The 15,625-nt window shown below is 42.7% G+C and overlaps 2 protein-coding genes and 1 long non-coding RNA gene across 3 annotated transcripts in view; 2 read left to right on the top strand and 1 right to left on the bottom strand.

The window, feature by feature from the left end:
* Positions 1-15,625, top strand: part of sema4ab (sema domain, immunoglobulin domain (Ig), transmembrane domain (TM) and short cytoplasmic domain, (semaphorin) 4Ab) — a 55,452-nt gene that overhangs the window by 4,975 nt on the left and 34,852 nt on the right. The window contains exon 3 of the mRNA XM_042012261.1: positions 2,935-3,095. Coding sequence (XP_041868195.1) covers positions 2,935-3,095 — 161 coding nt within the window. The remainder of the gene's footprint in view (positions 1-2,934; positions 3,096-15,625) is intronic.
* Positions 9,426-12,147, top strand: LOC121656992. Its single transcript, XM_042012342.1, has 6 exons — positions 9,426-10,074; positions 10,980-11,025; positions 11,127-11,218; positions 11,318-11,419; positions 11,640-11,907; positions 11,992-12,147. Exons 1-5 carry the CDS (start codon positions 9,719-9,721, stop codon positions 11,665-11,667), a joined length of 624 nt encoding a protein of 207 aa, XP_041868276.1. The 5' UTR covers positions 9,426-9,718; the 3' UTR covers positions 11,668-11,907; positions 11,992-12,147.
* LOC121657004 lies at positions 14,880-15,618 on the bottom strand. The gene is made up of 3 exons (XR_006013505.1): positions 15,508-15,618; positions 15,183-15,325; positions 14,880-14,926 (listed from the first exon to the last, which is right to left on the bottom strand). It is a non-coding gene; the product is annotated as an uncharacterized LOC121657004 (long non-coding RNA).

Genomic DNA, 15,625 nt, shown 5'->3' on the forward strand with positions numbered 1-15,625 from the left:
CTCCACCACCTGCTCAGCCTCCCACTGTGCTGACTGCAGAAATGTTTGCTTCCTACTTCACTGAAAAGGTTGCTACCATCAGTAACCAATTCACTGAGCCTGACCAACTCAGCCTTACCAAACCAGCTACTGGTGCCTCACTCTGCTCCTTCCGCTCTCTACATGAGGACCAAGTCTCTAAACTTCTAGTCAGCTCAAAACCCACGACCTGTCCTCTTGATCCTGTTCCCTCTGACATCCTGCAGAGCATTTTACCTACAATCAAACCTGCAATTACCCATATTATCACCTCCTCTCTTAAATCCGATGTCTTTCCCTCTACCTTCAAGCAAGCTCGGGTTACGCCACTGCTGAAGAAACCCACACTCAACCCAGCTGTCCATCCATCCATTTTCTGGCGCTTATCCGGAGTCGGGTCGCAGCAGAAAAGCTGCCTAAGCAGGGAAACCAGACTTCATTCTCCCCAGCCACATTCACCAGCTCATCCGAGGGGATCCTGAGGCGTTCCCAGGCCAGCCGAGAGATGTAGTCCGTCCAGCATGTCCTGGGTCTTCCCTGTTCTGGGTAGAAACGTACATCAACTGGTAAATTGAGAGCTTTGCCATTTTGGCTCAGCTCCCTCTTCACCATGACAGACGGATGCAGAGTCCGCATCACTGCAGACACCGCACCGATCTGCCTGTCGATCTCCCGCTCCATCCTTCCCTCACTCGTGAACAAGACCCCGAGATACTTGAACTCCTCCACTTGGGGCAGGACCTCACTGCCGACCCGGAGAAAGCACTCCACCCTTTTCTGGCTGAGGACCATGATCTCGAATTTGGAGGTGCTGATTCTCATCCCAGCCGCTTTACACTCTGCTGCAAATCACTCCAGTGAGAGCTGAAGATCCCGGCTCGATGAAACCAACAGAACCACATCATCTGCAAAGAGCAGAGACTCAATCCTGAGGCCACCGAACCGGATCCCCTCGACACCTCGGCTGATCCTAGAAACTCATTTGAAACTAATCTGACTTACTCCTGGAAATGTGAATCAAACACTGGCACCGGTCATTCAGAGACCGGTCAGCTCTTACAAGTAGGTCCTGCACTCCATACTCCCAGAGTACCCCCCACAGGAGTCCCCGGGGGACACAAAGCACATGTAGACTGGTTCAGCAAACTCCCATGCCCCCTCAAAGACCCTGAAGGGGGGGTCCACTGTTCCATGACTGGGATGAAAACCACACTGCTCCTCCTCAATCTGAGGTTCGACTATCCGACGGACCCTCCTCTCCAGCACCCCTGAATAGACCTTACCGGAGAGGCTGAAGAGTGTGATCCCCCTGTAGTTGGAGCACACCCTCCGCTCCCCCTTTTTGAAGAGGGGGACCACCACCCCAATCTGCCAGTCCTGGGGAACTGTCCCCGATGTCGGAGGAGGAAGTTATGAATATAATGAAATATAATTTCCCCTTCTCGCTACCTTATCAGGGTGGAGTATAGTGGATGTTTTTGCATGTCTAGTGATCCTAGGAGCTCAGTTGTTTGGGGCTTTATGCTCTTGGTAGGATCGCCAAGGACACACAGGCGTTAGGGAAGAGACCAAAAAAGCATTGGTTCAAAAAGACCTTCTATGATGAACAAAAACATTGGATCTCATCCTCCCTTGGCCAGATATTGGTCACTAGGACCCCTCTCTGGAGCCAGGCCTGAGAGTGGGCCTAAATGGGGAGTATCATGCCCAAACCCAAACGGTAGACCTCGGTGGTGAGAAATATTGCCAAGCTGAAGGAGGAGTCCTATTTGGTCTTTTTGGCCTGTGAGGCTCCTGAGGTAGCTGATAAGTATAAGCGGGCTTAACGGAATGGAGCTTTGGTGGTTGCTGAGGCAAAAACTCGGATGTGGGAAGAGTTTGGAGGGGCCATGGAGATTGACTTTCAGAGGCCAAACTGCAACAAGATTCTGGCCCACCGTCCTTAGGAGGGGGAAGCAGTGCACAATCAACACTGTGTACAGTGGGGATGGGTTGCTACTGACCTTGACTTGGCACGTTGTGGGTTGGTGAAAGGAATACTTCAAAGACCTTCTCAAGCCCAATGACACATCTTCTGATGAGGACACAGAGTTTGGGAACTCAGGGATGAGCTGTCTTATCTCTGGGGCTGAAGTCGCCGAGATAGTTAAAAAGCTCCTCAGTGACAAGGCTCTGGGGGTGGACAAGCTCCGCCCAGAGTTCCTCAAGGCTTTGGATGTTGTGGGTCTATCTTGGTTGACACACCTATGCAACATTGTGTGGACATCAGGGACAATGCCTCTGGACTAGCAGACTGGGGTGGTGGTCCCCTTCTTCGAGAAGGGGGGCCAGAAGTTGGATTCCAACAACAGGGGGATTACACTTCTCAGCCTCTCTGAAAAGGTCTGTTCAGATGCCCTGGAGAGGAGGGTCTGTCAGATAGTGGACCCTCGGATTGAGGAGGTTTTTGTCTCAGTCAGTGGACCAGCTCTACACCCTCTGCAGGGTCTTGAAGGGGGCTTGGGAATCTGTCCAGTCAGTCTACATGTGTTTTGTGGACTTGGAGAAGACTCTGTCTTGTAGGTCTTATATCTGAAACAACAATCAAAGCTGTCTATCAGTCTTGAATCTCACATTTGAGAATTTGAGGCATTATGGTACTCTGCTAAATGTAATGGGCTATATCCACTGATGCATATATTCTATTAGTTTGGTGGTTAGTGATTTACTAGATCATGTAGACCCTTTTTCTTTCAAATTTTATTATTATGTTATAAGAAAATGATAACAATCTAGTAGCAAATGAAGGGTTGTTGGCATCTGAATGGTGAATGGCCTGTAGAGTAGAAGACTTCAGCCTGTTTACATCTGGATTCCTGTTATTGTCTGATATTGTTTGGAAACGCGTAATCCCTGTTCATTGCTGTTAAATCATAGGTAATCCAGGGAGACATCACACCTGCTTCAATAGCCATGACATCAGGAATACCACAACACTGCTTCTAAGTGAAGATGGAGAAATGCTTTATGTAGGAGGCCAGGATGCTGTGTTAGCGCTGAATATTAGCCACAAGGATGCCATCATTTTGAGGAGCAAGGTAGGAGAATCGCCACAATGGACTGACTCATTATTGTCTTCTTGCTAATGTAATACTGGTTTTTGTTTTGTTTTTTGGTTTTTTTTGTCTGGATAGCTCAAAATAAGTCAAGCTTTTACTGGACTATTGGGAATAAAAACATAAACACTGCATGAGGGAAACAACTTATTCTTGGAGGCTTCTGTGTGTCCTCCCTGCTACTAACTGAGTCAGAAGTCACATTCACTCCAGGGTCTGAGAAGGTTTTCAGCTGTGCAGGCTGAGAACATTTACTGTTAGACTGTTTAAAAAATGTCATTAAAATCTAAAGTTGATAGCCACATCCTTACCCAGCAAATAGGATCTGAACAGCCCTGCTGTTCTGCACTTTATCATGGCAGTTAGACTGCTTTATGAAATGTCCATTTTAAAATAAAAGTAATGATTTGAAAATCATTTGAAGCATACATTTGACCCCTTAATGTCTCATGTTGCATATTTGCATCAAACCCCTTCTAGCCTTTCTTTGTTTTTTTTTCTTATACTAAGTTTTTCATTTGATTTATTTATTTGCTTTTATTAAATTTGTTTGTATTTATTGCTCTTTGTATTGTTAATTTTAATTTATAATTATTAATTTAATATTAAATTGTACTTTAAATTGTTCCAGTCTTTTTCTTATCATTTTTATAGATTTTTTTTTCCTGTATTTATTTTGTTTTGTTTTCTTATTCTTATTCTCCCGTGGGCTCACCACCTACAGGAGGGGCCATAGGGGTCGGGTGCAGTGTCAGCTGGGTGGCTGCCAGAGGCGGGGACCCTGGCGGTCTGATCCTCGGCTGCAGAAGCTAGCTCTAGGGACGTGGAATGTCACCTCTCTGACAGGGAAGGAGCCTGAGCTGGTGCGTGAGGTTGAACTGTTCCGACTAGATATAGTTGGACTCACCTCAACGCACGGCTTGGGCTCTGGAATCACTGTCCTTGAGAGGGGCTGGACCCTCTTCCATTCTGGAGTTGCTCCCAGTGAGAGGCGGCGAGCAGGTGTGGGCATGCTCATTGCTTCCCGACTTGGCGCCTGTACGTTGGGGTTTACCCCGCTGGACGAAAGGGTAGTCTCCCTCCGCCTTCGGGTGGGGGGACGGGTCCTGACTGTTGTTTGTGCTTATGCACCAAACAGCAGTTCAGAGTACCCACCCTTTTTGGAGTTATTGGAGGGAGTGTTGGAGAGCATTTCTTCTGGGGACTCCCTCGTTCTGCTGGTGGACTTCAGTGCTCACGTGGGCAATGACAGCGAGACCTGGAGGGGCGTGATTGGGAGGAACGACCCCCCTAATCTGAATCTGAGTGGTATTTTGTTGTTGGACTTCTGTGCTCGTCATCGACTGTCCATAACAAACACCTTGTTCAGACATAAGAGTGTCCACATGTGCACTTGGCACCAGGACACTTTAGGCCGCAGTTCGATGATCGACTTTGTAGTCGTGTCGTCGGACTTGCGGCCACATGTTCTGGACACTCGGGTGAAGAGAGGGGCGGAGCTGTCAACTGATCACCACCTGGTGAGTTGGCTTAGATGGTGGTGGGGGGGGTGCCGGTCAGGGCTGGCAGACCAAAGCGTGTTGTGAGGGTCTGCTGGGAACGTCTGGCAGAGTCCCCTGTCAGAAAAAGTTTCAACTCCCATCTCCGGCAGAGGTTAAACCGTGTCCCAGGTGAGGCGGGGGACATTGAGTCCGAATGGGCTGTGTTCCGTGCCAGACGGCTTCGAGGAGATTCTGGTCCACCATCCGGCGGCTCTGGAGGGGAAAGCAGTGCTCCGTCAACATTGTGTACAGTGGGGATGGGGGGCTGCTGACCTCGTCTCGGGACGTTGTGAGGCGGTGGAGGGAATACTTCGAAGACCTTCTCAATCCCACCAACACGTCTTCCGATGAGGAAGCAGAGTCTTGGGTAGCTGGTGCTGGCTCTCCTATCTCTGGGGTTGAGGTCGCTGAGGTGGTTAAAAAGCTCCTCAGTGGCAAAGCCCTGGGGGTGGTTGAGGTCCACCCAGGGTTCCTTAAGGCTCTGGATGCTGTAGGGCTGTCTTGGCTGATATGCCTCTGCACCATCGCGTGGACATCGGGGACAGTTCCCCTGGACTGGCAGACTGGGATGGTGGTCCCCCTCGTCAAAAAGGGGAACCGAAGAGTGTGCTCCAACTACAGGGGGAATCACGCTCCTCAGCCTCCCCGGTAAGGTCTATACAGGGGTGCTTGAGAGGAGGGTCTGTCGGATAGTCGAACCTCGGATTGAGGAGGAGCAGTGTGGAACAGTGGACCAGCTCTACACCCTCTTCAGGGTCTTTGAGGGGGCATGGGAGGTTTCCCAACCAATCTACATGTGCTTTGTGGACTTGGAGAAGGCATTTGACCGTGTCCACCAGTGGGGGGTACTCTGGGAGTATGGAGTGCCGGACTTGCTTGTACGAGCTGTCTGGTCCCTGTACGACCGGTGTCAGAGCTTGGTCCGCATTGCTGGCAGTAAATCAGAATCGTTTCCAGTGCGGGTTGGACTCCGCCAAGGCTGCCCTTTGTCACAGATTCTGTTCATAACCTTTATGGACAGAATTTCTAGGTGGAGCCGAGGTGTTGAGGGGATCCGGTTTGGGGGCCTCAGGATTGGGTCTCTGCTCTTTGCGGATGATGTGGTTCTGTTGGCTTCATCGAGCCGTGATCTTCAGCTTTCACTGGAGCGATTCGCAGCCGAGCATGAAGTGGCTGGGATGAGAATCAGCACCTCCAAGTCCGTGACCATGGTCCTCAGCCGAAAAAGGGTGGAGTGCTCTCTCCAGGTCTGCAAAAGGGTCCTGCCCCAAGTGGAGGAGTTCACATATCTCGTGGTCTTGTTCACGAGTGAGGGAAGGAAGGAGCGGCAGATTGACAGGCAGATCGGTGCGGCGTCTGCAGTGATGTGGACTCTGCATCCGTCTGTCGTGGTGAAGAGGGAGCTGAGCCAAAAGGCAAAGCTCTCGATTTACCGGTCGATGTACGTTCCTACCCTCACCTATGGTCATGAGCTGTGGGTAGTGACCGAAAGAACAAGATCGCGAGTACAAGCAGCTGAAATGAGTTTTCTCCGCAGGGTGGCCGGGCTCTTCCTTATAGATAGGGTGAGAAGCTTGGTGATCCAGGAGGGGCTCAGAGTAGAGCCGCTGCACCTCCACATCGAGAGGAACCAGATGAGGTGGATAAACAGCAGAAAATGGATGGATGGATGTTTTCTTATTGTAAATAAATTCTGCTGTTGAGGGGTTACAAATATAGAGCCAATAGTTAAATTATCAAAACTTGAAACAGTAATGGAATAGTAAACACTTATTTTCGGTATTATCTACCCAAACCAAGTAATAGCGATGACTCTACCAAATGTAGAGCAGGAAGCTAAAGGGTTAACGAAATATAGTTAGAAGACAACATTTTTAATATTGAAACTGAATTATCCCCTCTTAATGGAACAAATCTGGAACAGATCTGGTGATCTGATGGAAGAGTCTGGTTATGGTAATTGCCAGGAAAATGGTACTTGAGAACTGTAAAACATAGTCATAAAATTTCCTACTTTTGCTGTGTTGCCTCAAAACTTACATCCACCGGGATAAAACCGCATTTAGTTAAAAAAAAAAATTTCATGTGTTTTGACGAAATGTTGGTTCTTTTTCTTCTTTCTCGAGTCTTGTTTCTTTGTGATTGTGCCCTAAATTTTCTTTTAGGGCACAATCACAGTTTTTAATTTTAATAAATCCACTCTCTCCTGATTACACAAGACGCACTGCTGCAGCAGGACAAGACATGCGGAAGAGATGGACTGCAGCCTCTGCATGTGACCAGTGAGCAAGAAGTTTGGGGAAAAAGAACCCCGTGTTAACCACAAAAAAAAAGAAAAAAAATTACGTCATTAATCAATTAATGCGTTAACACGATAATAAATTGTTAACATGCCCAATCCTAAGATATTATACCACGGTCTGGGTGAATACTCGATTCTGATTGGCTCGAAGGTTTCCATTAAAAAGTGATGATGGACACCTATGAAAGAAGTTCCGGCCAAGTAGCCTCATTGCTGTAAATTATTGCGCTGACTAAACGGTAGTTGGTAACCGTGGCAACAGAAACTCAGATGCCAGGCTGCAGACGCGCCAAATCAGAGCAGCCTGCTGGCTTATTGAACATGTAGGAAACGATCTGTGGACTTTGACTGTTTGAAACCAAATGTGGCATTATCCTCTGGACACACACCAGCTGTAAGAGCTGCACCCGCCCTCTGACACTTTGTGTCATGTAAAATAACGTTAAGAAAACATCTCCCTTTCCTCCACTGAACAGGTCTAATACAACAGCTGACCAACCGAGTTGCATGTTCTGTGTCAGAGCCAGTTACCTTGGCAATGCGTCACAACAAAATAGTCCACTCAGCTGGTAAAATACAACATTATTAATTTATTTAATACTTTTTTCTTAATGGACCATGGTTTAAGTGGGATAATGCGTGAACTGAGAGTGGGCATGAGAATGCATGAGATACTTTGTGAACTCAGAGTGGGACGCTTTGCATCAGATGGTTCACGCCTCCGTGTCGTCCATTAATTTATGATAATGGCCACCTCGTTGGTCATTATCCCTTACACTCACACACACACACACACATATATATATATATATATGTGTGTGTGTGTATACATACAGATCAGATCAGTTTCCCTTCACATTGTTGGTGAAATCACTGAAAGCTCCTTTAAGCAAAACAAAATAGTGGGAGGCCACCAGAAATAATGATTGTGATGCTGTTACACATGGCATTACATGATTGGAGATACTCTATAGTAGAACAGGTGGATAGAATAGAAAGCTGGACTTCAGGACTTGAGTGGTTTTCCAGGGAAAAAGCTCCATGTTGGGCTCTTGGTGAAAAAGGCTGAGTAAGGACAGTGATGGTGAATGAGACTGCAAGCATGACTCAGCAATAATGCACCTTTACCTCTCCTTGATATCTTATTACACAAAGTTTTACCTTTTAAAATGTGATTATTTACATTTAAAGACGCTCCCAGCCGTTGTTTGGCTGTAAATCTCTACAGTGGTTTGCTTGTGACCGTATTACATTCAGTTCATATAAAACAATAAACGTGAGGTCCTGCTAGTTTTTGTTTCTGACCCTACCTGAATTATTTTACCATTTGCTTCTGATTCAGTGATGATAACGCTCACAATACAAGGTTAGCTGAGATTTGATTTTTTTTTCTCCACAGATTATAAATGCATTTCATTTTAATGGAAAAGGTTATTTTGTATTTAAGTTTTGTATCTTAAGTAATTGATCATGACAATCAATTATGGGGGTATAACGATGACAGCTCCTATTGGTACTGAAAATAAAATTTGGCTTTGAAAAATTTAAATTTAAAATAAAATAGGAACACTGGTATTAAATTATGAGTTCTGAAAAATTAGCATTGGTTCTGAAAAAGTTTACTAAGAATAAAAAAAGTTGCATTGAAAAATAAAATACATAAATGAAGAAAATAATAACTTTCAATTCAGTTATTAATGCTGACAGTGTTTTTACTTGTTGACATAATTTCTTTACGCTGACCGTGTTTTTTAGTTGTCAGCTGTCTTTCAGTGATGTGATTTTCAGTTTCAACTCTCTGTCACAGTTTTTGCGTGGAGGGGGGGCGGTTTGAGGGGCGGGGCTTCCGTGCGCGCCACTTTCAAATAATCAGCATATAATTTGTATACTGCAGACAGCTTGAACATCTCCTGGCCTGGCGTTTATGGTTAGAGAAACACTGTCCACCGATTCAATGGCGGCTGCCAGTTCAGGCGGAACACCTTCACCGCAGGTATGTGTGTTTTGTACCTTTGCTTTTATTTGCAGTTTAACTGGACTACGTTTAGTTTTAAATATTTAATATGGTATATTGGTCTGGCAGAGTTGTGCTGAAGAGAGCTAAATTTAGCCCAACTGTTAGCTAGCTAACGTTAATGCTAAACCTCCTGTTTTGTTCTACTGAGCCATCTGTAAATAGATCAAATTAAGCTTATGTTTATATTAGAAAAAGATCAGTCTCTCTCACACACAATATAAATTGATAGATGATTTAATCTTTATCTAGTAAATAATTAATTTACAACTTGTAAAAATTAAATTAAAAGAAAAATTATTTATTAATCCGCGAGGTCATAAAGACAGTGATTAAATATTTGATGCTGCACAAAAAGAGAAGAAGAAAAATAGTGTAATCTATCCATGGCTAAATAAGTCACTGCATCACTAATAAATTTCTATATGTTAAATGTTAATTACAGACACCGTTGAATGGAAAGCAGTTTATGGAGAGAATGCTCAGAAGGCTTCATGAAGTTACTCAGCGGCAGCCTGTGGATTTGGACTATTTACGTTATAAGTCATGAAATGGAACTTGTACACTCTTTTGCTCATTTTGTTACACTGCTACAAGATGTTATTTATGCCTTATCTGATCTTTTGAGACTAATTAATTTGCAAGGGGTAGGGAAACCTACCGTTTCCGTCTTTTGGAGGTTATCCACACTGTTAGTGGGCAGCCTAAACTTGTTATATCAAAAGACAATCTGCAAGCCCTCATCAGCATGAAACTGTCAATCCCCTGCATAGCTAAGCTCCTGGGTGTCTGCAAAAGAATGGTGTTTCAAAGGATACAAGAATATGGACTCTCAGTAAAAGCACCGTATAGCAGTCTCACAGACGAGGAGCTGGATGAGCTTGTTCGTTCAGTTAAATCGAGATTGCCACATATGATGATGGGGGAACTGCAAGCAATGGGACACCGTTTGAGATGGGAGCAGGTTTTAGCATCTATGCACAGGGTGGATTCTGCAGGGATCCTGGAAAGAATGGCACATTTAGGCTGTGTTGCTAGAAGAGTATACTCTGTCAAAGCTCCCCACTCACTGGTCCATGTGGATACAAACCACAAACTTATCAGGTATGCTTCTGTACACAGTGAGCCTTTGCCTTTGTTAGCAGTAGTAAATTCTGTTTGTAGGGATGCACTGATACCACATTTATTCAAACCAAGTACAAGTACTTTCATTTGAGTTCTTGCCAATACAGAGTACCGATAAGAGTACTAATAAATCCTGTTACAGTTCACTGGTAAGGAGTGTGGAGATCAAATTGTGTATCAAAGGGGTCATCCTGCAGCCATCCTCTAAATGTAAAGGTTGAAAACTGTCAGAAGTGTCACAAATAAGGAGGATGAAATGGTTTTCGGTGGATTATGTTCATCACTGTCACCACAAGGCACCTACATGTCAAAAATAATGCCAAATTTAGTATTTTTCATTTAAGATATGAGTAATAACTTTTTTTTTTAATGCATAAAAAATATACTCATTAATTCAACAGATGTGTTAATTTTGGCAGAGCCAGTTTTTTCACATTGGTATCAGGTTCTGTAGTATTGGAACACTTTTATGAATACAAGTACACGCACATAATGTTGGACCGATACCTGACACTGTTGGAAAGTATAAAATGACTTAATGATAGAAACAATTGCTGTATACATTGATGTTCAGTTACCTTAGAACTCAACCACAAAAAGTTTAATTACTTTTGTGGATACAGTGTAGTGGATATTTTCTATTTTTGTGGAGTTGAGAATTAAATTTCCATTGATTTTAGTGAAACAAACCAGCACAGCAAGATATATAAGAAAAAAAGAATTATGACATGATTACAGAACTGCAATTTTTATGACAACTTGTCAAGATTGGCCTAGATATGACCTGGTAGAAAAAGGTAGATAAATCAAAACATTTACAAATAGATTTTATACTTGCACATTAATTTCCAGAGGAACATATTTCACTTGTTTTTTTTTCCTAGATATGGAATCGTTATCTTTGCTGGGATTGATGGTTATTCAAGAAAGGTGAATATTTAACAACTTTTCTCCTGTTAGAGCAACATTGCTGACCCTGGTGTACCCTAATGTGTTCATTGGGGTTTTTCTGTTATTAAATTGTGTTTTAGATAGTGTACCTGGGGGCAGCAAATAACAACAAAGCATCGGCTGCAATCTCCTTCTTCATGAGTTCTGTTGAAAAATATGGCTTTCCATCAAGGTAAGATGACAATTTAACAAAGCTTCCACTACAATCATTTCTTTTTTTTTTTTTGTATCAAGTAATGTACTTAAAGTATATTTCTATATAGTCCTTCAGAGTCAGAGGAGACCAAGGAGTTGAAAATGTTGCATGTTCATTGTTCGTGGCTGTGGCTGTGTTCGCAAGCTCCATCTCTGGTAAAAGCGTGCACAATCAAAGGCAATAGTGATTTACATTTGCAGGGCTTTGTTGGTATTTGAGCTGTGGTTGAAATCACCTAAAACTATTAACTGTTTGCTAAATGTTTTGTTGAGCATTCTGCACACTAAGACATTACTTTTTTTAAAAAAACTGAATATTTATCTAAAATAATTAAACAAGTACAATTCTAAAATTTTATTTTTTTTCTTGTTTTCTGTTGATACCGTTAATCTTGCAGGGTTGAGCGCTTGTGGCGTGATGTCTGAATGGCCGTAACAAATGTTTATTTCGAGCTGCTTCACAGCCTTGAAGAAGACCGCCTACTACATTCTTCAAACAGTCTGCACTTATTCTTTGCCCAGTTTGTTTTTGTGGAACACCTTCAGAAAGACCTTGACACCTTTTCTGATAATCATCCACTGCGCACAGAACAAAACCTGACTCCCAACCAGCTTTGGACCATAGGACTTCTTCAGAACCCAGTGGTTCCTCCAGAGAATGTACAGGTATGACTAAAATGTACTATCAAAGCTTCTGCTCCATGAAATATTAATGTTTGGGGTTTTCAAAATAATTTATGCATCTTGCAGGACATTCAAGAACATGCAATCTTGGACCTTGACTGCCTGAGAGCAGAGTGTGCTGGTGGAGTGATCCTGCCACCAATCCAGTGCCCTTTGGGCCCACAGGCAAGACTGAGGGCGGCCATTAATCCTCTAACATCTTCCCTCGACAGTGGAAGGGACCTTTACCAAGCAAACTAAACTATGCAATGTCACATCCAGAACCGCATCATAACACACTCTCTGTAGTGTAAGCGAGGTGCTTAGTAAATGCTTTTATTTGTGTCAAATGTTTTAACAGTGCAGTATAGAAACACGAAAGTCCTCTTGCTAGAGATGTTTGCCATTCAAAACCTATAGGGCTGTTTATGCAGTATTAAGTTTTTTTTTCTTGTTATAGAGAATTGAATGCACAAATATTTAAAATATCATCAAATTGATTATATTATTCACACATTCTGTTGGAGATGCATTCATGATTTTATAATTTGAAAGAATTTAAAGGTCCCATATTATACACTTTATTCCCAATCTGAGACCATTCATTAATATCTAAATGAAATATTTCCGCCATGGTATGGACAAATCGACCCTCAGTTTGAGTGCAGCGGCTTCTCTTCACCTCCCTCTTTTTAGCAGCTTCAGAAATGTGCCGTTTATGGTGGGTGGAACCCTGGTGGAGCAGCTCAGCTGTTGGCTCCGCCCAATGAAATCAATAGTAATATCCCGACCCAAACCGCGACGCACGGAGAACACAGCTAGCTACGCTCATCAATCTGATGCACAATGGCACCGGATACAAACAGTAGAAACAGTGACTTGGCTACATTTACAACAGTGCTAATATATTTTCAAGCTATCAGACTAATAAGGCCGAAACGATAAAATAACTGCCAGCTCTTACCTCTCCAGCTGTGTCACGGACAGTTGGTATTGAACCTGGCTTCAGCTTCAAACGGTTGGCGAAGCCTGCTTTCCATGCACCCATGTTGTGGAAACAGTCCTCTTTGAAATGCTGGCCACAGACATGCAAAACCTTTGGAAGTTTTCCGGGTACATTTCCTCCAAAAATAAAATTAATCCACTCAGTCCTCGTGGGTTCAGTGGATGGAAGTAAAAAAACGTTTTCGTGTTCATTTATGCAGCCACAAACAGAACAGTGCTTCTGTCGCTTAGCCATGTCCGCTAACGAGGGTTGCCGAAGAGGGAAAAACACTGGGCGCTAGGTGATTTTTAGAGGGCGGGCTTTGAGAGCCGGTAGACGGGTCCATCGCTCTGTGGGGAGTGGTTATTGTCCCTTATGACGTCATAACGTACACGCTTTCAAACAAGCTCATTTCAGCGCTTACTTCCCTAGAGGTGGAGCAGGGGGGAGAGAGAGCGCCTGAAAGAGTTTCACACTTACGGGTCTCCTACACATGCGGGGGGACCAGTATGACTGTTCCAAAACCATTAAAAAGTGAATTTTGCATAATATGGGACCTTTAACATGTTTGAAATGCCATGTCTTAAGAAGTGCTCAAATCAATTTACTGGCATCCTTTTAAAAGTGAAATACCATTTTATTGAACTGCAACAATGTTTTTCATTTATACAACAAAAGTTCTGATGCTCTGACACAGGACATAAAATTGCTAGCCATGGAAAAATACTATTACAACATGTCAGAAAATGCTTGAGATTTTGAAACCTCTCTCATAAGCAAAGGTATTTAAAAAAATAATTGTCCTCAAAAGGATTTTTCAAAAATGATCAGAAAACTAACAGAAGCTGTCCTTGTACACATCAATCTTTAACTGTAGTTGGGTAACGAGCTGTATCAGTAATTTTCTGTAACTAAAACAAATATCAAAGTGTCATAAATAAACTCCTCAATGTTAGTTAATGTGAACAGCGGCTTCATGAACTACTTTCTCAGTTTTCTGTTGAAGTCCTGTAAGACTTTATTGAGTAGATTTAATTACCCAAAAATTCTACAGCATTATACCGGATTATTCAGTGGGATTTGGTTGGTTATAACTATCAACCCTACACTCAGCCAAACTCTCTACCCATTGTGATTGCTACCGTCATGACATCATTAAACTCGGTGCATGTATTCATGTGTGCACCAGGAAAAGTGACTGTATTTGTGCAGGCACTTACAAGTGGGTAACAGATGTGGGGTCCAGGCATTTTGTCTTCTTTCAAATCTAACGTGTATTTTAAAATCTGCTCTCTCTGATGGAAGACAGGGTTTGTGTCTTTGTCCTGTCAGCCATTGCATGACTGCTGGGACAGACATTTCTGAGTGACTGGATTTGCTGTCCCAATGTCCTTCTTGGTTGTGATTTTGTTGTACTTCTGTAGTCCCAGGTCCACATCCGGATTGGTCTTCATCTTGACCTGGTAAATAAAGAACATATTAAATGGCTCATAACATTGCCAGAAGCCAACATTGTCTATGAATAAGCCATCCTTATTCTAACTGCCTGATTAATTCTCTTTTTATTTTATTTCCTTTTATTTAGAAAGAAGCATTATATAAAACATTTTAGAGCACAAAAGCAGATATTCTAACAGCTTTTAGTTCTTTCAGTGTTTCTCAGAGTTCTATCACTTGTTTCAGTTCAATTAGTTGGGAAGTGTATTCTGGTTTGTGCATTTTGTTTAGAAAAAATATCATATGACATGTAAAAAGGCCGTTGTATGTGAGCATGCACAGAGTCTAAGGTGGAAATTTCTAACTACTGTTGTAGAATCTAAGAATCTGTTTCTAAGTGGTGGTTTATCTGTTACATTTGTTTGCACTGACAATAAACCATTACCAGTAGTAACAGGAAAGGATTGACTTTTCAAACCTGATGTTTCAGTATTTTGAAGGAAGTCTTGAAAAAGTTGATGATGGCATTTTCTTTGGCGTGCCTTGAGCCTTTTCACTTAGCTCAGGTTCAAGGATACTCATTATGTAATCAGCATCCGGCTAAAATGAGAAAAAGGAAACAGAGCAACAACCAATCACTAATGGAGCATATTCTTTAAAAAAAGCCAACAATTCAATATATATAATAATTGACAGAAATATTATATAAAAATATTCTTTCAAAATCAGTAAAGTAGTGGAAAAAAAGGTAGAAACAAAAAAGACATTGATGTGCAGGTATCATTAGATCATACAGTATCATAGATACTTTTTTAGATCCTAGCTAAAGAGATCACGAAATGTTCAACATTCTTACCCCATCATCATCTTCATTGGGAACAAACAGGTTGGAGCAGAGAGTTCGATGTTTTTCAATAACGTCCAGAAGGTTGTAGACCTTCATTTCTTATCTGCTGCAGCATAGGAGTCAAACGCATTGTAGCATGCAGAACAGTCGCTCTGTTAACAAAAGGAAACATGACAGTAATACAGATTATTTGCTTTTCCCTCCATTGCATTTCTAAATTGGACTTACTGTGACTGTAGACTCAGTGCAAAACTTTGTTTCATACCAAAAGACAATGCAATCTTAAAATCTTTTACAATGTTTATATCGTCACATGGAGATGTGACCATGTTACCGTATTATACTGTCTTTTTTTTCCAGTTTGAGAAGCCCTGTGTAACCACAACTTGCAATTTCTTCTGTGAGCTCTGTCATATCAGTTGCACCCTCCACCTGTAATTACAGATTTATTA

This window comes from Melanotaenia boesemani, chromosome 17 (genome assembly GCF_017639745.1).
Source record: "Melanotaenia boesemani isolate fMelBoe1 chromosome 17, fMelBoe1.pri, whole genome shotgun sequence".
Taxonomy (NCBI): Eukaryota; Metazoa; Chordata; class Actinopteri; order Atheriniformes; family Melanotaeniidae; genus Melanotaenia; species Melanotaenia boesemani.